The 24,778-nt window shown below is 41.4% G+C and overlaps 2 protein-coding genes across 3 annotated transcripts; one reads left to right on the top strand and one right to left on the bottom strand.

The window, feature by feature from the left end:
• The first annotated feature begins 203 nt into the window (after positions 1 to 203).
• On the top strand, positions 204 to 6,903 carry LOC121303805 (potassium channel subfamily K member 6-like). The gene is made up of 3 exons (XM_041234604.1): positions 204 to 827; positions 4,304 to 4,699; positions 6,120 to 6,903. Exons 1-3 carry the CDS (start codon positions 512 to 514, stop codon positions 6,356 to 6,358), a joined length of 951 nt encoding a protein of 316 aa, XP_041090538.1. The 5' UTR covers positions 204 to 511; the 3' UTR covers positions 6,359 to 6,903.
• Positions 6,904 to 9,929: 3,026 nt separating this feature from the next.
• si:ch211-136a13.1 (HHIP-like protein 1) lies at positions 9,930 to 23,856 on the bottom strand. 2 transcript variants are annotated; one of them, XM_041234487.1, is made up of 9 exons: positions 23,536 to 23,856; positions 19,445 to 20,091; positions 18,226 to 18,369; positions 13,712 to 14,040; positions 13,276 to 13,402; positions 12,820 to 12,965; positions 12,332 to 12,413; positions 12,046 to 12,128; positions 9,930 to 11,748 (listed from the first exon to the last, which is right to left on the bottom strand). In XM_041234487.1, exons 1-9 carry the CDS (start codon positions 23,809 to 23,811, stop codon positions 10,823 to 10,825), a joined length of 2,760 nt encoding a protein of 919 aa, XP_041090421.1. In that variant the 5' UTR covers positions 23,812 to 23,856; the 3' UTR covers positions 9,930 to 10,822. The 2 variants fall into 2 exon arrangements, with proteins under 2 accessions (XP_041090421.1, XP_041090422.1); XM_041234488.1 differs by lacking the exon at positions 23,536 to 23,856 and adding an exon at positions 20,976 to 22,199.
• Positions 23,857 to 24,778: the final 922 nt, after the last annotated feature.

Raw genomic sequence — 24,778 nt, 5'->3', positions numbered from 1 at the left:
GCAAACTTATTTAGACCTATTTAGACTTATTTACAAAACTGAGCCCGCAAACTTCTGTGCCTACACATATACTTGAAAAGTTATGCCCATGAAGCTATGTAAACAAACTGGACAATCAACAAAACTCAATCAAGGCTAAACGTCAGATGAAATAACACTGAAATAACACGGCGTGTTTTACTATGAGCTAAATCTATCGCTGTGCGCAGATAACACGGGCAGGAATTTGTAAACTTTGAACTGAAGAAAAACCGGTTTATAGATTTTCACAGACGCTCGTAATGTCCCTTTAAAAATTACCCAAATGACTGTGTTTGTCAGATCGGCCCAGTCACGGATCTATTTCCTGGAAGTGGGGTGGAGAAGAGTTACTCTTTACAAATACTTTTCAGTATAAGGTGCAGCCTTATAACGAGAGAGGGGGAGAACGAGCGAACTTCTAAGAAAGTTTTCTAGTTAAACAGAAAAGAAAGCGAAACAGGAACAGAAAAAAAAAAAAAAAAAAAAAATCATGCCTTCAAACTGCAGATCTGGCATTATGGTGTTTATTTTCTTCGTTTTTTATCTCACATACCTCTTTGTGGGAGCTCTGATTTTCTCCAGCATCGAAAGGCCCGAGGAAATTCGGTTGAAAGACGAGCTGAGGCTGTTGAAAAACAACTTTCTCAACCACAGCTGTGTAAACTCCACATCGCTGGAAAAGTTTTTAGAGCATGTTCTGAGTGCCAACAAGTACGGGGTGTCGGTTCTGAAGAACGCCTCCGTGAGCACGAACTGGGACTTCGCCTCTTCTGTCTTCTTCGCAAGCACTTTGATAACGACTGTAGGTAAGAAACACACCCGGGCCAACGCGTTTTTATTTCGTGCCATGTCATTTATCCAGAACCGCGTAGACAACTTCCACAAAAAAAAAAAAAAAAAAAAAAAAATCCGTAGTATTACTGATTATACTGTAGCCCTAACTTTATTCAAAGTTGTCGTGTTAAAAGTGCTTGTATAGCATTGCAATCGTGTAAAATGTGTCCATGGCATCTGTTTCGATGGATGTGGGGTATATGCGTCGGTAAGGTACAGCACACACTGGTGCTGCTTGCATTGTGCTTGGTTGGGGAACGGAGATGGTTGGAAGTTTTGTACCAGATTTAAACTGCGTCGCAAGCTGTGCAAAGTAGACAAACATCGCGTGATCTGTTTCAGTGTTTTCTTCGCTTTCTTGACGCTTTTTCGTTGAATTAATTAATGGCGGCCCTATTGTTTGAGGATATACCTTAGACCGCTTATAAAAGTTTGCCATAGTAAAAGCCTAGCAAAAGTATAATAAAGCACAGTGACAGCATGGTAAAGCATAGGCAAGCATTGTAAAGCACAGAGAGGTCTGGTAAAGCACAGGGAAGCATTGTAAAGCACAGAGAGGTCTGGTAAAGCATAGGGAAGCATTGTAAAGCACAGAGAGGTCTGGTAAAGCATAGGGAAGCATTGTAAAGCACAGAGAGGTCTGGTAAAGCACAGGGAAGCATTGTAAAGCACAGAGAGGTCTGGTAAAGCATAGGGAAGCATTGTAAAGCACAGAGAGGTCTGGTAAAGCACAGGGAAGCATTGTAAAGCACAGAGAGGTCTGGTAAAGCATGTTTAAAAACGGGAAATCAGAGTAAACTGGTAAATGCATCTTACCACTGTAAAAGTGTGCAGAAGTATTTTTTATTTTTTTTATAAGGGCCATTTTTATACACAATACACATGCAAAAACAGACTTAATTATGAATCTTTACATTTTTTACTTTTTAAATATGATTGTTGTTGTTATTATTTTGGTCCTTGTGTAACTTCCATTTGCGATTTTAATGAACCGATGAGCTTCGAGCGGATAGAGAGGCTGGAGCTAATGCATGTGTTGGGATGTTGGGATGTTGAGATATACACAGACTACCAAACCAATCTTTTTGGCCGACCAATCATCAAGATCTGCACTAATGCATAGCTAACTGTATTCTAGGACAACACTGTAGGACAACAAAGTGCCCGCACCGTGTATATATCTGTTATGTGTTGCGTGTGGTGTTTTTAAATGTTGGTGTATAGACATTGGTACACGGGATATAAACGGGTCTGTGTAACACGAGTGTTTAAAAATGTATATGTGTATTTAGGCACGAGGATTGCACAGCACTTCACGTGCAAGTAAAATGTAGTAATATGTGAGCACGGGGAATTGCACTTTATTAATTCACGTGCTGGGATTCAAGTGAATAATTAATTGGTAATTGAATCCCAGCACAATAGTATATATAGATGCACGTTGTCACATACTGGGGTTGGGTGTTCGGTGAGCGGAGAACGGGATTGGAGACGGAGGAAATAAGCAGTAGTAGTATAATAAGAGGAGAAAGTATCTGCTCACCGTGTTTGTCAGTGTCTGTCCGTGCACCGTTTCGTTAAGTTTAGTCTGTTTTCGTTTGTCTATTTATTTTGGTGTAGAGTGCCGTGTCCTGTGTTTTTCGTGTTTGTGTAAACCTTTTATTTTGTATTAAACCGGCGCCAACAGGCGTCTTCATCACTTCATTTCATCCGTCCTGTGTTTTGTGTATTGCATTACCTTTCCTGGTTCTGACGCCGCCCACTTCGGCCGTCTCTGTGACAACAACACACTGAAAAAAATGGAAACAGTAGTTTGCAGTAGCAAGAAATTCGTGAAATCAAGTGCCCAGTTCCCCTGCAGGCGATCGTTGGGTGAAGTCTACCTAAGCAATCGGACCTGGACTTTTCATGGCGAATGTTCCAGTTTAAATACCTCATACCTAGTTAGTTCTTTTCAGGCACACACACAAAAAAAAAAAAAAAGAATAGTCAATGAAGGAACAGCTGGTTGCTGTAGGAACTGAAGGTAACGTGCGTAGAATGAACGCTGTTGTCAGGGACACAGCATTGTCACAGGCCAGTTTTAATGGTTTCAAAATATGAAGGTATAGAACCTCCATTCTATACTTTTAGTAACAGGGGAAGCACAGGGTGTAGTTAGGGTATTAGCAATCTGCTGGAAAATAATGTCCGCATGTCATTTGACACCATGCCAGAGCTGCATGTGCAGTTGGCTGATTAATACAGTAGATTTAACAGATCTTAAAAGGATGGGTGTGTAGTTGAAGCAGCAGTATCCCAGACTAACAAGGAAACAACTGCGAGAACTACAGATTGACTTATGTGCAACTACTGTTGACCAATTTGGGGAAGACCACAGCTGCAGAGGACTGACGTCTGGGGGGGATAAAAAAAACAGTGCAGTGCACAGTAACTTAAAAACTGAATGCAGGTAGAGACCAAAAAGCTACCATCAGCTGCCGAAGCCCGTGCAATATTTTCTAAAAACGTTTTAGCTATGATTCTGGTCTGTTCCCAGGCTTTGAAAACCAGGCTGGTGAAGAGTGAAGGAACAGTTGAAAAACATTCTTTGTGTGATGTCACACATGTACGTCCCTCTTGACGACAGGGCTATGCGCAACAGCTGTGTGTACAGTGTTTCAGGGCGAGCCAGTGAGTGTGTTTTACAAAGACTGCAACCCTGTATGACATCAGCCTTGGGTGTTGCAGCTTAAACAGGTGTGGAAGTCTGTGCAGCGTGGAGCCTGTCTTGATAGAAACACGACAGACGCATACAGACGTGAAGCAAACAGTTTCAGAGACCTGTGATGAGTCAGTAAAGTTCATAAACAGATAGCAGATGGGTTAGATGGGACAGAGCAATTTGGTTGAGCAACTAATTTAAGACTAACTGGTGAATATTGCAGCAATACAGTATGTGTTGACTGTTCAGTGTAACTAGCAACAAGGTGGTCTAAAGAAAAATATAGAAATTGATATAGAATATAAATAGATAAATACAAACAGAAAAGAAAAACAGGGTAGTTTGTGGATTTCCATTGCAGATGAATGCAACAGTTCATGACCACAAGGATCACAGTTTAATCTGATGCGTTCTCCTGTGACAGGCGCAAGGCCCAGCACGGCTACAATGCAAGGGCTGAACACACAGTGCCCTTTGTCCACACACTCTAGAGAACCACTGTGAAAAACCAAAGGAAGTGATACTAAAATCCTACTGGTTAACCATGAACTTCCACCCAAACTCCAATCACTTCAGCAGTTAGTGTTGACCAAGTTAAGAAAGTAACTGGTTCAATCAGCGATTGAGAACTTGGGTGGAATGCAAACCAGAAGATGCGGTGGCCCTCCAGGACCAGGGTTGACTACCCTTGATCTATAGTAAGCCATTGGTTGACAGTACCTCGTATCTTCTCCCCTCTCCCAGGCTATGGTCACACCACTCCCCTGTCGGACGGCGGGAAGGCTTTCTCCATAGTCTTCGCTCTGCTGGGAGTGCCCTTCACCATGCTTGTACTGACGGCCAGTGTGCAGCGGCTTATGCACCTTTTCACCTACTGGCCCATGGGGGTGTGCCAGCTGAGGACTGGCTGGTCCAGCAAGACGGTTGGCACGGTCCACTTTGTGCTGCTGCTCGTGCTGGTGGTGGTCTGCTTCTTCATGGTGCCGGCCGCCATCTTTAGCGCCATCGAGCAGACGTGGACCTTCCTGGACTCCTTCTACTTCTGCTTCATCTCACTCTGCACTATCGGCCTGGGGGACTACGTGCCAGGGGAGCAGGCTGGACAGACACTGCGCCCACTCTACAAGATCACTGTCATGGGTATGTACGCAGCACAATGCTGCATTGTTCAAAGTTGTGGTTGCTAACTGCAGGCTTGAGCTCAGAGTTAAGCTGCAGTGATTTCAATTCTAATCGCTAAAAGTGGTTAGAAGTATGAGAATAACGCCCACTTTCAATGTAAAAGACCACATGGAATTGGGAATGATTTAAGCTTGGAAAGGTAATTGAACTGTAATTGATCAATTACACGATATAATTAGAATTACACAGGTGTCAATTACATTGCCATTGCAGTTAATTAGAATTATTGCTGACCCCCAGGTCTAGCTAAGTAGATCAATAGATCTTATGTGCAGTTCACTGTTACTTGCTGCATAGGTCCCAATGTGCAGTTTTGCTATAAATGCAAGAGACAGAAAACGTGAATTTTTATTTAAAATCCTATCTGCAAGGATAAAGAAAGTTCTCAGTTTCCATGGCTTACTCACAGGAAGTCTGTCACTGCTTCACTTCCTGGGTGGTTTCACCCTAACAGTGTCTTCTGTTTCAAAGCATGTTACCCCCCATTGCTTCTGTAATTTTTGATTTGTTGTGCATGTGAAATCAAACCATTGGAACTGCAAATCTTGGAGAATTGTGAAAATAGGCAAACGAGTGATCGTCTAATTTAATTAAAGACTTTAATCAGCCACACGTGCCATTCATTTAGAATAGAAAGAGAAAAGGACCACATAGCCACAGATGGTAAAATGCATGAGACTTTTTAGAAGTTGTTTTAGATGCCTGATTAAAGCACAAAGTGGTTGAACATGTTCACACGAGTGCCTATTGTTTCGATATCACTGATTACTGACTGCAAATTGAAATGCTCTCCCCCAGAGGTTTTCATCCAGGTATGTACATCAATGTTGAGGTGTTCCTATACATTTGCACACGACTGTATATATATATGTGTAGTGCATTGTCTGCACTGGAGCTACAGCAGAGCAGATTTTGTTAAGCTACAAGTTCCTCAGAAAAACCAAAAAAGTTACCTAAAGAGAGTGATGCAAAGCAAAAGCAAAGAGAAAAAGTCTGGTGTTAGAACAAGATCCTTTTTTACCCTGCCAAGCATTTGGCGTAAATCTGTTTACAGATCTCTGATCACAGGAAAAATAATACAAGTTTACTTTTGTTTCTACCAAATAAAAACTTGGGGTCAATGAGTTCCCTGCTGAATAACCTTCAGAGCACATCCCTGAGCATTTTATGTTAAAAGCCTGCTTTGTTGTGCATGTAAAATAGCAGAGAAATATCTCAAGGCTATATGCTTTTTTTTTTTTTTTTTTTTCCCCTCCCCCTGATATTTTCAGTACAATTTTTGATTTGAAACTCGCACAGCAGTTTTGTTGACTTCCAAAAGATCCTCTGTTCTTTGCTTGTCAGAGGGGGCTGTTCCTCACTCTTTCTCTCCTCTCAGTGTATCTGTTTGTAGGGCTGATGGCGATGCTTCTGGTCCTGCGCTCCTTGCACAAGGCGGCCGATCTCCACGGACTCACCAGCCTCTTCCATCTGCCCAAGTGCGATGAGGAGGAGGAGGAAGAGGACCAGGAGCCCATCATCGACTCCCTGGAATCGAGCGAGCCAGACCGGGCAGGGTTGGATCACAAGCAGCTGACAGCAGACACCCAGCCCTCTTATAATTCCATCAACCGATAACAGCAAGCCCAGACAGGGAGGGACAGCACCCCGTCAACAGCTCTGTACTCGCACGCAGGCTGCTGACCTCAGTCACTGAGAGATTATTTACAGCAGTGTCTGTTCCACTCCAATCAGCTCTTCTAACTAAGCACGGAGAGATCTGAGCATACAGCTACAGTGGCCAGATTTAGTTTTTTTTTTTTTTTTTTTTTTTAATTTAGAGGCGTATTTTTAATAGTAAAACTGATTTTTTTTTAACAAATAATTTTTAGTATGTACAGGGAGCTCACAGGCTCCCTAAAGCTGGTAAACTCTCCTTGCACATTTTTTTTGGGTGGTTGTACAAGCCTGCTGAAAAGGGTTGTGAACGACAGGTGTGCACCCAGCTTTAGTTCAAACAAATGTATAATTTCTTACTTTTAGCTGCAGTGCTTACAAAGGTTCTACGAAATTCTTCTGTCAGGACACTGGACTCTGACTGGCTATCGTATTATTATTAATAAAACAATGAATAATCCTCTCCCATCACCGAAACCCTAAAGTCAGTATCCTATACTGCAGCCATTACACATCTAAAGTAGCTCATGATGGGCTGAATAAGCGTTTTTGTTTCTTAAGAAAAAAAAAAAAAAAAAAAAAAAGTGACTGAGGTGCCGACTTCCTCAGTTGTCCCGACAGGAACATTTCGTGGTACTTTTGTAAGCGCTGCTTTTTAGTTTGTCTAGTTTTGTTGAAATATAATCTTGCCCTTCACCAGGTGTGCCTTATTAGTTATACGAGTTTGCTTGTTTTTATGACCACAAGAAGAGTGAGCGACCCTTCTTTTTGTAATCGTTTCTATTGCAGGATCAATAACTTGTGACAGCTCAGCTGTCAATATCGTTTTATAGACCCCCCTGCTTGCAGTCAAAGCAGTTGCTCGACTCCTACCTTGCTAGTTTACTCTGCAGTGCCAAGACACGGTTTGATGCCAAATGGGAAAAGTGCAATCTCTCCTGGTTTTATACTGCAACGTGCATTTTGTATGAACTACGCATGCACCACAGAAATGCCAGTGAAATCAAACGGCATGCTGAAGTCTAACTGAATTAAAATATCCTGGCGCGCCTTCTGGTGGCCTAGCAAGGCTACATCATCAGATTTTAGGGGTTTTTATGTTAACATGAAAACGGTGTGGGTGTCCTGAGCATGCGCAAGTGTAAAGTCGTCATGTTAGCAATAGAGTACAAGGTAGAACTATGTGCAACGTCAAGTATTCAAATGTTAATGCTTATACTTGAAATTAACGGGTTTTTTGTTTTGTTTTTTAAACTAGGTGTTCATGTAAGTTAATAGGCAGGGTTTACGGTCTGTTTCGACTAGCAGTACCCATCAATATGAACGAAGGCACAAGCCAAAAACCTTGTCTACTGGCCTTGCAGAAAAGCTTGGAAAAGAGATTTGAACTGAATCTACATGTCTGTAGAGAATGGTTATTTTAATAATGGAAGGAATTGTTCTCAATAAAATATCAATCTACTGTTTTTACAATTTATAGTACACACCTCTGACTTCAAGTGTGAAAATAGTATTTGCATGTCTGATGGCTGTTAACATACGTCTTTGCAGTACATAGTAAAATTTAATAGCTCTCTCTCTCTTTTATATATATATATATATATAATGCATGTATGTTGTATTCAAAGTTACGACAAGGCAACTTCTCCAACTGTTTATTAAAAACTGATTAAAGTTTACTAAATGCTTGTCCTTTCAATCTGTTATTGGTGTAAGGATGTCAATCCTTTTGTCTGTGACTGTAGACGATGAAAGTATTTGCGATACATTTATCTACTAAAAGTCTTACGTTTTTGGTTTCTATACACTCCAAGAAACCGGTTCGATTCTTATTTCTTAATTCAGATCTGTTACAGCACAGGGTACGTCAAGGAAAAGTTAATAAAGACGGGGTTACCTGTTTCGACTGGCCGCATGACATCATCAGTAACCCTGGTCAACGAAGACTCGGCACTAGAAATCAGGGTAAGATGAGAATCACAAAATCACAAACGTCCGTCCTTCAGATGAGACGTAAAACCGAGGTCCTATTGGAAGTGACTGCAGCAGCAGCGGTTACTGATGCATAGTTCACCCACTAGTGTCTGCAAGTCGCTTTGAATAAAGATATCGGCAAATGTGTTCGTTTTAAAGTCTACCAGAAGCCATAACAGTAAAACATCATTTCATGTTAGATTTTGAATTCCATTTGTGTCAGTTTTTCCGTTAAGTGGTATGTAATTCAAAATGTTAAGGTATCATTATTCAACAGGTTTAATTCGACTATGAAGCAAAATGTGTTAATTCTAGAGGGTGATGCAAAACTGTTGTCCCTAGCGGTAAGTAGAGGTGTTTAAGAATAGAGTTTCAATGTTTATAGTCAGAGATATGTAAGGGGTGAGCTGTGTTTACAAAGCAGGGTGAGCACAGTGGAAGGGTTTTATTAAAACCCTTTCATTGAATATTTATTCAAATGCCAGTTCTCTGTACACATACCTGTTTCACAGCACTACCACAGGGCTTCTTCTGGTTGCTGACTGGAACCAGAAATATCTATCAATCAATATTTATTTTACATAGCGTCTTTCATAGTGGACCACTATCACAAAGCGCTTTACAAAATAGTGAGGAGCAATGCATAATACATTAAATACAAAAAATAAACAACATAAATACATTATATACAGACATAATACATTTGATAAAAGGCTAGGGTTGAATTCTAAACATGGTGGATGTGTGTTTCAAGCAGAATCATGCAAATAAGATAGATTGAAAAACCTGAAATAGCAATTTAGACCACAGCTAAGAAAAGATATCAGGCTTAGAGAGCATGGATAGCAAGAGAACAGGCGGGTCGTGAGAGTTGATTTGAAGCGAGCGATTGTGGGAACTGCACGCTCCACATTTAAACATGTTTTGATCCTATAGACCTTCAGGAAATTAAAACGGAATCTAACGTTCCAGTTGCAAGACACGAAATGTGCATCCAGAATTTCTGCAACTAAGAAATCGATGAAAGAAATTTAAAAATGGAACAAAAACTCTTGAGTAGCAGTGCTTTTTCATCAAACTGTTGGTTTGAACACATAAAAAAAAAAAAAAAAAAAAACACTTTTGTTGCAATGTGCAATACCTTTTTGTTAACCTGAGAGGTTGTGGTGGTTATACCCAGCATAGACCTTCTCTATTCTCTAGTCTCAGTTCTGTCTGCTAATTTTAATTCAAGTGGAAATATGAAGACAAATAAGAAAAGGTAAATACACAAATAAAATACACTTAAGATTGATTTTTATTTTTGATTTATTTTTTGCGCCCAAAGAACCATAGTGTGTATGTTTTAGTTCCAAATCATCTCGCAATGTCCAGCATTTTATTTATTATTTTGTATTATTATTAATAATCATTTACTTCATTAGAATATGGGGTGTTTTTTTTTTTTTGGCTTACATTCTAAGGGAAAACATTTTTTTTTTTTTTTTTTTTTAAAGTTACACTGAAATGTGTTTTTAAGTTCATTAAAAATTAAAAAAAAAAAAAAAAAACAGTGCGTATGAACAAAACTAAAAAAAAAAGGGATTTTATAATTTCTTAACAAATATTGCTATGGTTATATTCTATAACCAATAACCAGTTATTGGTTTGTTACAAAGGGCTGTATACCTGCATGACCCATTCCCCAACAGGAGCTCTCTCTCAGAGAGATGGCACAGGGGATGCGACCAGAATCCTACACAGAGCTGAGTTTCTCACAGAGGTGTGATGCTGTAGCCTTTTACGAGGTAGCAAATTCTTCTGACTAAACAAAACACAAGGTGGCAGTGCAGCTTTACTGAAAAACGTGAAAAGAACGTGTGAAAGGAACAGAACAGCTGATTAACTGAGCATCAGGAATGTTCTGAGATGACTTACAGAACACGGGTGAACGTCACATATCTGTTTCTTCTGTTCTGGTTTCCGTATTGAGAGACGAAGGGTTGGGGGTGGTGGTGGGGGGGGGGGTCAATTCCTGTTTTTTTTTCAATTCCCATTCCCTTTAAAAATCGATTCCAACACGTCATTGATCAAAATTGCAATTAGCAGTGTTCAGATCAAATGAGCTTCTCCCAATGGCAACAGAACTGAAATTACTGTTCGTTAGTTAATTACATTGGCTTCAAATGGAAGGAGTAACAACAATTATTCCATCTCTAAAATATCAATTCGAAGGAATTGCAATGGGAATTGATTTTAAAAATTCAATGGAATTGGAATTGAAAAACAGGAAGTCGACCCCAACCCTGATTGGGAGTAGGAAATAAAAACTTTTCAAATACGGTCTTGGGAGTTACAGAAAGTATGGCAAGAGTCCTTCCAAAGCAGTCCACGGTAACAAATTGACTTCTAAAAGAGAAGAAAAGCACCTAAAAAAAGAAAGAAGTTCAACAAGTCCTGCCTGAAATGCCATTACGCCTCCTCGAATTCATCGTACCCGCACACCACCCCCACGTCCTCCTTGTGGGAGCAGTTGTGCTCCCCGAGTTTGGCTCGCTTGCACTCCAGCAGCGTCTTTTCCGTACCCTCGCACTTCACGTCGTCCAGAAGGATGTTGAGGTTGCTGCCCTCGCCCATTTCTGCTCTTCTGGCCACACGGAGGACAAACGGGTATCCCAGCTGCCGGCACACGACGGCCCCGGCTTTGCTGTCAAACAGATCGTCGCAAACGGTCCCCCACTCCCCCTTGACGTGAATCTCCACCCTCCCGCGATCCGGCAGCTTCTCCCCGCCGCTTGCCAGTCTCACCGCCCCGTTCTTCAGCCTCCTATGTCTTACTTTCGTCTTCTTCGAGCCACGGCCTTTCTTGTTAACTCGATTCTGACCGTCTGAACCGTCCACTTCTTCCACATGACCCTTGAGTCTCTTGTCGCTCGTCTTGGGAACGTTGAGGACGTTCAGCTTTTGGGTCTTCAGAGGGAGCTTGGTGGTCAATTCATGTAAACCGGGCCTTGGCGTAGTCGGTCGGCCCTTTGTTAGATGCTCCGTTTCCACAGGCAAATGGTATTGGCTGGTAGTCTGGTGTTGTTTGGGAGCAGGGCGAGTGGTAGGTTGGTAGGGTTTCTCTGGCTTCCTAGTTATCGGCTGGTAGGTGACTCTGGGACGCTGTGTGGTTGGTGTTTTGGCTGGGGAGTGGATCGGAGGGGTTGGGACTGCACTGAGCCTGGCAGTGGTGGTACCCTGTCTGCCAGCAGTAGTTGGGGTCCATCTTACTGTGGTGGCAGCTGTGGGATAAGAAGACGTCATAACTAATCTGTTGATAATCGTCGTATTGGTGTAGACCGGGATCGGAGTGGCTTTTGGAGCAGCTGTCGTAGTTTTGCGTCGATTTACAAATCCTGAAAAAAAAAAAAAATTAAAATATTTTTAAAAATATAATTAATAAATACAAATGCCCATTGGTTTTGTATCACCTAGGATTTCAGGATTGAGACATACAAAAAAAATATATATGTATAAATGAACATAATCTAAATCTCTACAATGTCGTTCAATATGTTCACGTAACATTATTCAGCAGGTTTCATTGGACTAAAAAGCTGAATGAGTTAATTCTATAAGGTGATGCTTAACCTTTGGCCAGAGCTGTAAGTGCATTGTCCAGGTAATTTAGCTCTTGCACAAACTCAACTTACTTTCCCTTGGGTGGAAGTGGCTCAGTTTTCCTTTCACAGTGACAGGAGATGCTGTGAAACTGCACTTGCCTGGGTGTGCTCTCCTGAAAGATACATTTATTGCAAGTTTTACTTCATACGAGTCTTACTTCCACCCCCACTTTCTAGAAAATTGTCGGGCGGCTGTTCAGAGAACACTCATTGTAAGACAGATGGTTAGGAATTGTCTAACATTATAATGTTAAAATTCACATTACGAGTAGTATTCTAAAACCTACAAAACGTATCAATAAAGGCTTAACTTCACCTTGAAGGATCGATTATTTTATACATCACCCCAGCTGGCACTGCTGCACTGGGGGAGCCAGTGGAGAGAAAGTAGAGCTCTCCTGCAAGAAGGAATTAAAAAAAAAAAAAAACATATATTATTACATTAATAAGATTGGGTTTCCTTACTGTGACGGTCAATCTACCTTTTATTCACTGACCACTAATCTTGGACTACAGGAACGTTGGTCCATCGAACCACTGATGTCATTATGTACAGTACTTCACCCGCCAGAGCTGCTGATACTAAAGCTGACCACAGTTACCTATATACACTGTATGCACATGGACAAAGTGTGACAGACAGACTGAGCAGCTTCACCTACCACCAGATTCTGATATTGCAAAAGAACGTCGTTAGCATGTTTTACCACAATTGGACAACTGGTTCTCTCTATACACTGCATGTAAAAATGTAAGAGTGAAAAGTGTGTGTGTGTGTGTGTGTGCGTACATGCCAATAGATACCTGCCTCGTCCTCAGCAAACGAGATGATGTACTTGTAATAGGTGTTGATGGTCTTGGGGAAGTTGCACGCCTGGCCTTTCCCCATGCAGACCTCATTGTAGTGCCATTCGCCAGTACTGGGATCTTCTTTCAGAGACATCAGACGTCTGCAAGAGACCAAGCGGCGAACCACAACCTGAGCACAGCAGGGTGGAGTCAGAACAAAAACTACACAATGGCCCTGATTCGGCAGCGTGCAATCTGGTATTTCTGCAGAGCTATAATGGGTTACCCGGTATGTGCCCGTGGAACTGACAGTGCTGGGAGACGCACTGCCGTTACGGATTCTGTCCCGTCCATGAGATAAAAAACTCTAAAACCACCCGGCTCTTTTGCACTGGAGTCCGGCTTGGTAAGCCATCCAGCTGAACTTGGTAACAACAGTAGATAATGTGTAGAGCAGTTAAACAGACATACCCACTCATAAAATCTCCAAAGATGTAGAGCCCGTTCAGGTTGGGCATCTCACAGCCCCTGTAAACGTAGCCTCCGGTCACCGACTTACCCAGCTTGTGGGGGTACGCGAAAATGGGCAAGATATCATCTGCAATGGAGAGACTGCAGTCAGCTCTGTTACTGTGGATTCAGAGCTCATGAAAGGTTAAAAGGAACCGGATTGGGCTTGTACGATAACGACAATCGTGGCGAATTTGTGAGAGAACTAGCGAGTTGAACTGCCGAGTCACCTGGCTCATTGACTGCCTATCCTCTTACTGTATGTAAATAACAAACGATCCAGACGAGCTGCATTGTGCAATTTTATTGTTACCTAATTTATTATGTTCTCGTATATAATTTGATGGATAGTAAAACAGCAGGGAGGAAGGTGTCCTCTAGCTGGAGGTTCCCTTACCGAGCGAGGAGTTGCTGCACAGCTTCTTGTCATAGCAGGAGAAGCCCTCCTTGGCTCTCCAACCGTAGTTTCCTCCCTTGGTGATGATGTCCACCTCCTCGAATTTGTTCTGACCCACGTCTCCGCAGAGCAGTCTCCCCCGGCCGGTCCGGGTCAGGGGGTCCCCCCGGTCCACGGAGCAGCGCCACATGTTCCGCACGCCGTACGCGTACACCTCAGGGCGAGCCCTGGGGTCCTTCACGAAGGGGTTGTCAGGGGGGATCCGGTACGGGGGGCCGCCGTTGTTATCGTCCACATCCACGCGAAGGACCTTGCCCAGCAGAGAGGACCTGCAGGGAGAGTCGTATTCCCATTTTAAACTGGCTTAAGGGTTGAATAGATCAGCCTTGACCTTTTTTCATGGTTATCACAGATTTCCCGAATTCTGTTAAGTTTGCCCATTGCCGTGTAACATGGCATTCCCCATGACAATTCCGACAGGATCAGATAATTGATCACTAAATGTCTGTTTAATGTGTCTAATGATAATGTTTAAGCATTGAGATTATTAGAATCAATATGGCAAATTGTTTAATTCTGCTTACATCCCTGTTGTGTGCGCTTCTTCACACACAAACACAAGCATTATTTAGTTTCCTTATAAATGACTACAGTGGGTTGCTGCAGGTTACTTGAGTTATGAGCAACAAAAAAATACAATGTTTGACTGAATTCCCCTTTGCCCCCTTGAATTCCCTAGATTCTCTAGTAAGAGCTTTGGGAATCTAGCACAGAATACGCATATTGTACAAAAAGAAACTTTTTTTTGGAACGACAAATGTTAAAAGTTTGTAAAATAATCATAAAAAAAGAAGAGAAATGAAGCTAGACACACAAGCCCTGCAATGGATCCATATAGGAAATGTCAGGTTTTCAAACAACATTTTGACACGGTAGTTTCAGATATCAGATAGATAACAATGAACAAAAATCCACGTATTGAGAAGCAAAACAAAAATCCATATTATTATACATAATTATTTAAAATATGCATTGAGAAACCCTTATTAAAAACGCAAGAAATCAGATTTTCAATTTACTACAATCTGCTATTTCTCATTAAAAAAACAATTACAAAAGAGAACAGCTTTAGTCTTGCAACGTGCAATAGAAGCACATGTTTCTGGGTAGCTAGCTAAGTGAGGGTTTACACTTACACAAGTTGCAGTGAGCAGCCAGCAGGCTTACAGGATAAAGGATGCTTATACACTGCTATGGAGATGTGGTTTAAATGCCAGGTTTAGTTATAAATAACTTTGGGGGTGGGGGTATTCATAAAACTTGTAACTAGTGAGTAAACTTTCAATGGAACCTGAAATGGTACATTGCATTGCAAAAGTCCCATTATGCTGTCTTGTTAAATGCAGCAATGTTATCGTGGAATATACGTTTTCGTAATAGTGCGTATCTTTTGTGCTATGATACAAGACCAAAATGACAATAAAGCTCATCGTAGCCCACCAAATGGCTCTTGACTGATTCTTGCCTTTTAACAAAATGGTCCATCATTAAATCATTCATCTTACTATGCATCATGTAAGTAACCCACCAGGACCGTCTCCTGCATCGTGACAAATATCGTATCGCGACCAGCATACCACGATACAGCTGTTCTCAGCGCCACCGTCCCATGACGGCCTTATTGACAGTGATATGGCAAGTGTTTCTAATATACCGTCCACCCTCTGTAAAAGTTCACCATGGTCGTTTTCTGGTTTACGACTCTTGTTTAGTCTTTAGAATCATTGTTTAACTCCACTTTGCTGTTCTTTTATGTCACACTGCAGTATACTTTATAACAAGGGCACCCCAAGCACGTCCTGTTTAATGGAAAAGACTCTGAATGCTAAAATAATGAATGGTGCGGGATCTAGCTTGGTTTATCCCATTTTAAGTTCTCTTGACAGCCGTGAAATGAAATATGAGCTACGTTTAACCTCAACTGCTGAAGCTGAATCAGCAGAAAGAAGAAAAACCAACACAGATGTTCACCGTCCACATCCCTCATGGGCTGATTGTGTAAGACCACGTGCATTACTTCAGAGGACTGTATAATCAGAGATGGAAATAAGACTGGTTCCTGGTTTTCACTATGTCTTTAATAATAAGACCCTGTTACCTATACAATGGGGCTAATCAAGCTGGTATTAAAACCTGGAATGGATAAAACTGCTATGCAATAGGAGTCCGTTGTATTTTTGCATTTTTTCCCCATGGTTATACAATGCATTTTACATAGTTTATCCTATTCTTTACCTCACCTCTTTGTGCTTTACAATGCTTTCCCTGAGCTTTATTACACTTTGCTGTGCCTTTACTGTGGTAACCGTTTATAAGGGATAACATTTCAGAAAGAAAACTCTCAGTAATGCAGCACCCCTTCTCCTTATTTTTGGAAATGGCATGGCATGTAGCACCAACTCCCAAAGATTCCAGACTGTGCAGATCGGAGAGAGGAGAGAGACGGATCACAACAGAACTGTTTGCTGTTTACACCTTGCTTGCAGTTCCCTTTAGAGTAACCCAGACATTATCCAGCGCTGGGACCATGGCAGTCAATATTGTCATTGGCTGAGCAACACTCAGAAAACAGCCACCACAGCGTCTAAGCAATGAACTTTGCTATTCTGATCTACCACTTTGACAAGTAAAGCTGTATAAAGCACCGTGCCAAAAAACAATATAGCTCATTAGAACTACAGAATTCCTATTGTTTTTACAGGTATATTAACCTTGCAATGCCCAAGTATTTTTTAAATGAGAAAAGCCTCTTTATTTATAACTAGAGTCCGTTTTTTGTACAAAACACAGATTTTTCCCCCCCTGTCCGGCAACACATAACATACAGCGTATGAAAAGTTCAACAAATACAAACACTAAAACTTGAAATGCACACATTACCAAACTATAAACTTTGGCTCAACAATCTCGCGAAACTTGGACATTCCACATCTCAACGAATTTATTCTGTATGAATATTCAGTGAAACGAAATAAAATCTGCTGTAACTTTCCACAAGTCGTTTGCATTTCCACCAACGTCCAAACACATTCCACCAAACACATCGTCTGCACTCAGGTTTTGATTTATAATTGAGTTTGCTTGAGGATCAAGGACCGCAGCTATGGAATGATATATGCCCTTATAGCACCCACTGCGGTTTTTAGACAGTAGCTGCTATGTTAGAGGTGCTTTCAAAGGGGCACTGCCAACGTGCACGGATTATAAATATTAAAGTTGGCCTGCCCGTAACACTGGCATTCCGTGCCCGCTGAAAAGACGTGATGCCAGGGTGGGGCGGGAGAGAAAAGCGGGAATGAGGTGGAGAGAGACAGGAAAGCTGTTTTTCTTCTCATGCTTATATTGAAGACCACAAACCCCAAAAAAACAGGCGTAGCTTTACAATAAGTAGTTATTCAAGCACATGAGGGGTTTGGGTAATTTCATTTAAATTAAAACTTATTCAAAACCACCACCAACAACTACATTTTTATATTTAAAACAGAGACGACAGGCGACTATTACAGTGTGGTATATACAGTGTGGCTCTCCTTCAAAATGCATAGGTTATACTAATGGAAGCGTGTTGGTAAACAGAAAATATCTATACCAAATCATGGTTTCAGAGAGGACTTGAAATGGGAAGAGTTTACATTTTACAGGATAATTGGAAGCACATTTTCCTCTATTCTCGGGCGTTGACATTTTTACTGCCATACCAAAAACACTGCAGCGATCTCGGTTCCCGCAGGCAAGCGCATCACACAGGGCGAGGCAATCCACACACAGGCGGAGGGCGGGCGCGAACCCGGGACCTCTCGCACTAAAGCGCTGATACCACTGTACAAAAGAGCCGGCTCCTTTGCAAGGAGCGTATATCGGGCTTATGTCTTTGTGTGTGATTATGAAACATACCAGCCTGGCTGCTGCCTTCCCCCATGCATGCTAATATATATATATATATATATATATATATATATATATATATATATATATATATATATATATATATATATATATATATATATATATTGTTGGTTTACAGCCTCAGTACTGCAGACGACAGGAAAATTCACTTTTAAATCGGGCTTTTAAAACAGTGTGGAAGTGTCATTGATTGCTATTCGATTATTGATGGAAAGACAGCTTTTCTTGAAACAAACCCATCAGTGAATTAATTTGTTTAATGCATGCCGATAATTCTTAAAGGCAATTAAGAGTAAGAGTATCAGCACCCCCTACTGGTAGAATGCAGATTGCACATCGTAGACCTTCAAAGAAACTGCAGTGCTTCACAGAAGTTTGAGGAAGCAGTCTGCCATTACCTGAAGGGTGGCACTGAACCAGCTGGCAGTGGGATTAAAGGAACGGCCACAGGAGAAAGCCACTGCTCGTTCTGACTCTTTATAATCAGTCGACCTGAAGTGGCACTTACAAGGGGATCTGAGGGCAAGCACCTGCCAAGCTGTGCTTACTTGTTCTGAGCGTTCCCAAACTCTCCGAATGGGTCCCCGGCTTTACCCCCGTCCCCGACGAAGATGTAGAGGTAGCCGTCGTAGCCGAAAAGAAGCTGCCCTCCGTTGTGGTTGGATGCTGGCTCCACCACCTCCAGGAGAATTCTGTAAATCACAGGGCACAGCCTAATCAAATCCCTGCTACATCTGAACACAATTTAAAAGCCATAATGTCCACTGGAAAACTTGCAAACGTATGCTTTCCGTGTTTAACCCATCTGGTTTTGATTAAGATAAACAAGAGAAAGTAGTCCTATAGACCTACAGTAGGTATACATAGCAATGGTAACTGTCAAAGTACAACCTGGGGGTTCTCTAAAGACAATGCAAACTCCAGAAGTGTAATATTACTGTTGAAACAAAAACACAGCCGGAGGTTTCAGGGATGTGTGCTATTTACTGTACTGCTTTCCATTCTGTTTCCCTTGGTTACACTGCATAATGAAAGCCTGGAATGTGGGCGTGCTCCAGTCAGTACTGTATGAACTCTTATACACACACAACACAGAAACCGTCAAAGCTGTGTTAGAAATGCAGAGCACTGGTGACCCCCAAATGACAAACGTTTTAAACTGTATACAGCTCAAGTATTGGAACAGGGAATATATAGGAAAGATTGCATATATTAGTATAAACTGGGTCAAAACGTCATTCTGGTGATTATTACAAATATTTTTTTTTTTTTGTAATTGCTTCGAATTATTGTTAAAAAAAAAAAATTCCCGGTATATTTATTAGGTCGTTATATATATATATATATATATATATATATATATATATATATATATATATATATATATATATATATAAATTGCAATGGGTTGCACCTATGAAGGATATTTTATGCCAAAATGAAAAAAAAAGCAAAACTAAAAGTAACACGCGATTGGGAAATGTCGAAATAAATAAACAAACAAACAAATAAATAAATAAATACATAAAAACGTGTATTTATTTATTTCAATATGTATTTAATTCATTTTTCATTTTGGCAAAATAAATAAATAAATAAACAAATAAATCCTCCCTCTGCAGCGGCTTAAAAACGTAAAGTTAAAAAGTAACGCCTCTTCAAACGCCCCTTTAAAATGGCCGAAAACGCAAAAGAAGTTTTAATTTATGCGCAGCTGGTACAAAAGCGCCAAGAAGCAAATAAGTAAATAATGAATTAACCCTTTACCGTTCAGAAGCTGGGTCCAGCACGTTCATATCGTCCACAGACAGCGTGAACTCGCTAATGCGAATCCGCTCCTCTCTCTTCACGGAGACCGAGTAATACACGTACGCCTTGCCGGTGGACTTGAAGCGCGGATGGAAGGCGACGCAGAGGAACCCCCTCTCGTCTCCGGCCCACGGCGAGGTCAGCACTGCATTTGTCAGGTTTAGGAACGGCTTGTCAATCCGGGACCCGTTGGGCAGGTAAGCCCAGACGTAGCCCAGCTGTTCCGCGATGAAGAACCGGTGCGTCCCGTCGTTGGCGTGGACCATGGCTACCGGGTTCCGCAAGAGGTTTGCAACCTCCTGGAGGCAGAGCTGCAGGCAGCCTTCGGGGTCTGCGCGCACAGCCCCCAGGTCGGCGTTCAGTTCAGCGTTTGTGAGCACGTTGGGGTAGCAGTATTCCCGGTCTTTGAGTTCCAGCAGGCCGCAGAATTTATCCCGGTCTCCTTCTATCGCTACAGTGTCGTCGTCCTCCGTGAGAAGGCTCAAGGTTGAGCGGCAGCGATGCCAGAAATCAGTGCAGTATTCCGCGCACAGCCCGGGCAGTTCTCGAATAGGAGTGTTCGCGTCCTCGGCGTCATATAAGTGGGCAGCATATGGGGAGCATTCCTGAATTAAAATAAAATACATATAAATAATTTGTAATCAGATATTATATACATACCTAATAATTTACCATATATCAATAACTGTTTGCTCAAACTATACCCTCCAATCACTGGCGGTTGATGCAATCCACAGTGAGGCCCCAGTGCAGCAAAGTGCTCTAAAAAAAATCCTAAATGTTTTTATCCCTGATGTATTTAAATGATGGCTGGTTTGGCGAAAATGCATCCTGTGCATACTTCTGGTCAATGCAAACTTGTCACCGCCTGCATTCAAGGGCGTGAAGAATACTGACGACTGCATGCACCATGGGAGATGCCTGTATTGACAGACTACACTGCTACAGTGTGAGAGTATTACAGAGTATTACATGCAATCTAGTTGATTTTGAGCTTCTTATTTTGAAAGCTAGACTAAGGCAATTTTAATTCAGTTTCATGAACTCTGTTTTACCAAAGGTTGCCGTCATGCTAGCCTGATGATTTTATATGTAGCTCATTTTTAGACCGACAAGCCCTAATGAAGACACAGAGATCTTTAAAAAAAGGGTGTCTGACTTAAGACATGGACGGTGAACTTAAAAGAAAGGGTGCTACCTACAGTCCGGGGCATGGCAGGCTGGAGGCAATTCGTGAAAGCTTACAATGGAATAATAATAATATAAAAAGAGTACAGTCTCCAATGCCTATAATGCTGCAAAACAAGTAAAGCTGAGTAGGTGAGGATTTTCTTGACAGTTTTGAAGCTGGTAACAGGCAGATCTCAAGGTAAACTCATTGCTGCGACTGCCAAGGAAACGTTTTGGCACCGAAGGCGGTTTGTGAGCAACTCGAACTCAGGGTCGTCTGCCAAGCAAACTCATTAAACCCAGACACAGGATTACTCACTGTCAGGTGAACTCTTTTAGGTACAGCGACTTCAGGGCATCGCATAGCACGGGCACAGTCGACTACTGGGATTCAACTGCCAAGAAACTTTGTGACTGGGTGAGACAGCAAGGTAAAGATCAGAGCAAAAATAAAATCTCTTGCAAAAATACATTTGACTTCAAAGCCGGCTAAATTGTAGCAATGCTGCTTCAGTACTTTCATGTCCATTAAAACATCAACATGCTGCATTCTCACTGTATTTGATTCTATTCTGGGCTATTTTGTTTTCTTTGTATATAAATGCAACAATGGTTGTGAAGTTACCAGTGTGGTAGCACAGCGGGTGGTTGAGAGGAAGAACTTATTTAAAAGTACTAAATACTGATGCAAGTTCTGTATTTGATTTTTTAAAAAGTCTTTCATTTTCTACTGCTGTAAAAGGAAACAGATGTCTGAGGTGGATATTTTGCCCTTTCCTGCAGATTCTCAATTTCCCTCTTAAAAAAACCCCATTGTTCTTGGGAACTAAAGTACTTTGGTAGGCTTACACAGAGTCGTGTCTTGAGAGCTCCTTATTCTGGACAGAAGCCCTTTCCTGTGGGAATAGGGCAATGATATGCCTGATTACCACAAGATAGCAAAGAGTTTCAGTTTGAAAACCGCCACAGGTTTTTGTTTTATTGTTCCTTTTGAGTCAGAACTGATGAACCCTTGAATGAGGAGGCTTGGTGGTCCAGCTGGTTACCAGAAGGTTACTGGTGCAATTCCAGCTCAGCCACTGACTCGCTGTGCGTGACCCTGTGCAAATTACGTGGAGTGGAATGGCCCTCCAGGACTGTGATTGCGCACCCCTGGTCTTAAACTAAGAAACCAAGCCTGGATGTTTTGGTGTAACACAGAGGAAGGCATTAACTTTGGACAACTTGACATATAGTGTATCCACTGTCAACCACCTTACGTCCTACCCATTTTAAACATGAAGTTTTAATGTTCTCCCACCCACATGATCTGTTGTTAATGTTGCTTTAAGCTCCCCAGATTTCCCTGGGTGTACTCTGGGCTATGTTTGCACGACTTACTGAAAGACTTCAAGGTTGCATGCATGACCAATTTGTTTTTACACAAGACGTTACTTTGGTTTACATCGACGTTACCTTGTGAAATTGAAGTCAGTCGCCATTGCATAAATATGTGTGCAAGTTTAAGTCAAATTGAATTTTAAAAACAGGAATTTGGAATTGAAAAACAGGAATTGACCCCAACCCTGTACACAATGGGAATCTGTTTGAGGATCACAGCAACGCTTCATAGTGTGAAATATTTGTTTCCAATCTATTGTATTACTCATGCTGGCAATGCTGTGGTCTGCCTTCGATTCTGCATGGGATCCCAGCGTGATTTTTCAAATGTGAATGTGACAATCCAGTGCACTAGTGTTCCACAAAGCCTCCAAAACAAGAAATGCATCTTAATACAGAATGTGTGGCTTCATGCACCAGACACAGTAACCTGTGCCCATTAGTCATTCTAACTTGGCAGGTTGCAGTGGGGGGAAAACCAAAACACTCCAAGCACTGAAATGCGGTTAGCAAGAGGTGATCACTCCCCACAGGTAAAGATCTAAAAAAAATAAAAAAAGCCTTTAGTTTCCCCCTTGACAACTGTTATCAATTCCTTTACCTGCATAAAAGAGCTCAGTTGATCCTGGTAAATGTGTGTTGTGACTCATGAGAAGCAGACACGTACACATGTGGGTGACTCAGAGGAGACAGACCACACTGTGAAACCTGTGGGATTTCCATGCACACATTCCAAGCGTATGGACATTTACAATATCCATCTGTTGCACTGCACTGAATCAGACTGTTGCAAACTGAACAACAGATTTAAGAAGGCATTAGCTCAAGCATTTCAGATGCTTTATAACAACACTGTGCAACGTCAATAATGAAATAATGCAATAAGGCATTAATTATAATATTATGCATATCTCTCTGTCATGAAAGCCCTCTTTAAATAAAAGTGCTAAAGCTTTATTTATGAAGGAATATTATAGGTCTGCCAAAAGTTGGGTATTTAAATATTATCATTTTTACATATGCTGTATATGGGAATCAATTGAAAGCCATCTGGTAGTCAATGCATTTACCGTAGTACAGGTGAATTACTCACTTCTACAGCTATGGTCAAAAGTTTTGCATCACTCTACAGAATTAGCTAAGTTTGCTTCATAAAGTCGAATAAAAGCTGCTGAATAATGTTACGTTAACATATTGAATTACACACTGCTTTGTAGTTTTCCAGATACTTCATGAAAAACTGACAAAAAAAACAAACAAAAAAACGTGACATTTTAAAATCTAACAAGAAATACTGTCCTACTGGTATGGCTTTAGGCAGACTTTTGCGATATCATTTTGTAGTTTATTTGATTACATGATGTTAAATAATATATATTAATATTTAATAAAAAGTAGTGTATTAAGTACACCATTAATAACACACAATTTATTAGTGCAATAATAATAATAATAATAATAATAATAATAATAATAATAATAATAATAATGGCTCTCACCTGGCAGAGAATAGACTGTATGTATTTTCCACAGGCCACGTACCCAGAGTAGTCAAAGAAATCCATAACTAGATAATATCTCTTCATAATCTGCTGCTCTTGCTCTGAGTCACAGCATCCAAACTGGGAGTACTCCTTGCAGAAAGTGAGAGGCTCCGGAGGTTTAAAAGGGGGCTTATAGTCCAGGCATTGGGGGTGGGAACCCACCAGCCAGGGGGATACAAGAAGAAGAAACCAGTAACTCTGCAGTAGTGCCTGAAAGCGAACCCCATTCATGGCAAAGTTTAGCAGGATTCTCTAAACTGTATGTGTTTGAGTGTCTCTCTCTCTCTCTCTCTCTCTCTCTCTCTCTCGCTCTACTCTGTTTCATTTGGGCAACGTTTTGTGAGTTCTGGACACGTGCTTTGCTGGTTAATAGGAGCCTCATTCAAGCCAAGGGCCTCCCCCTCTCTCCTCCTCACCTCCCCACCCCCCCTCCCATCCTCTCTGTCCCTCCCACAGCATTACACTGTACATTCCAGCTCTCTCTGTCTCTTCACAAACAGACGCATGCACTGCGAGAGGCAGCAATGGAAGTTCACGAACTTCTTCAGGCCTGTGATGTATGTTTTGTTCTTTATAAAAGGGATAAAAGTATAGAAACAATATTAAGACACAGAGCACAGGCAAGTATGGTATATCACTGGGAAGTATAGTAACTTATGGTGCATGCTTGGGAATAGAATGCGCTTCTGTATAATTACAGTGCAAGTAATGTGGTATATAAGGGGGTGGAATGCTTAAACACACACACACACACACACACATACACACATTCTACTCTGCCCATACTACTGTATTGAGAAACCATGGCCCGGTATATAACATGGCTAAGGCAGTAAATCTATAGACTTTGAAACCTTTTCTTGTAATGAATTTTTTTTGTTATACTGTACTATGCATTTACTGTAGTTTAGCCATTTTTTAAAATATGCTTTACCAGACCTCTCTGTGCTTTACAATGCTTCCCTGTGCTTTACCAGACCTCTCTGTGCTTTACAATGCTTCCCTATGCTTTACCAGACCTCTCTGTGCTTTACAATGCTTCCCTGTGCTTTACCAGACCTCTCTGTGCTTTACAATGCTTCCCTGTGCTTTACCAGACCTCTCTGTGCTTTACAATGCTTCCCTATGCTTTACCAGACCTCTCTGTGCTTTACAATGCTTCCCTATGCTTTACCAGACCTCTCTGTGCTTTACAATG

Source organism: Polyodon spathula, chromosome 35 (genome assembly GCF_017654505.1).
Source record: "Polyodon spathula isolate WHYD16114869_AA chromosome 35, ASM1765450v1, whole genome shotgun sequence".
NCBI lineage: Eukaryota > Metazoa > Chordata > Actinopteri > Acipenseriformes > Polyodontidae > Polyodon > Polyodon spathula.
Note: the sequence above shows the minus strand (reverse complement) of the source record. Positions and strands in the feature narration are given on the sequence as shown.

Excerpts from the sequence above, each read along its gene's own strand:
- LOC121303805 (XM_041234604.1), top strand. The coding sequence starts at position 512 with ATGCCTTCAAACTGCAGATCTGGCATTATGGTGTTTATTTTCTTCGTT. Across the intron at positions 828-4,303 it reads CACTTTGATAACGACTGTAG|GCTATGGTCACACCACTCCC; the intron begins GTAAGAAACACA and ends CCCCTCTCCCAG. Across the intron at positions 4,700-6,119 it reads CTACAAGATCACTGTCATGG|TGTATCTGTTTGTAGGGCTG; the intron begins GTATGTACGCAG and ends CTCTCCTCTCAG.
- si:ch211-136a13.1 (XM_041234487.1), bottom strand. The coding sequence starts at position 23,811 with ATGAATGGGGTTCGCTTTCAGGCACTACTGCAGAGTTACTGGTTTCTT. Across the intron at positions 20,092-23,535 it reads TACAGTCTATTCTCTGCCAG|GAATGCTCCCCATATGCTGC; the intron begins GTGAGAGCCATT and ends ATTTTAATTCAG. Across the intron at positions 14,041-18,225 it reads TTTGGGAACGCTCAGAACAA|GTCCTCTCTGCTGGGCAAGG; the intron begins GTAAGCACAGCT and ends CTCTCCCTGCAG.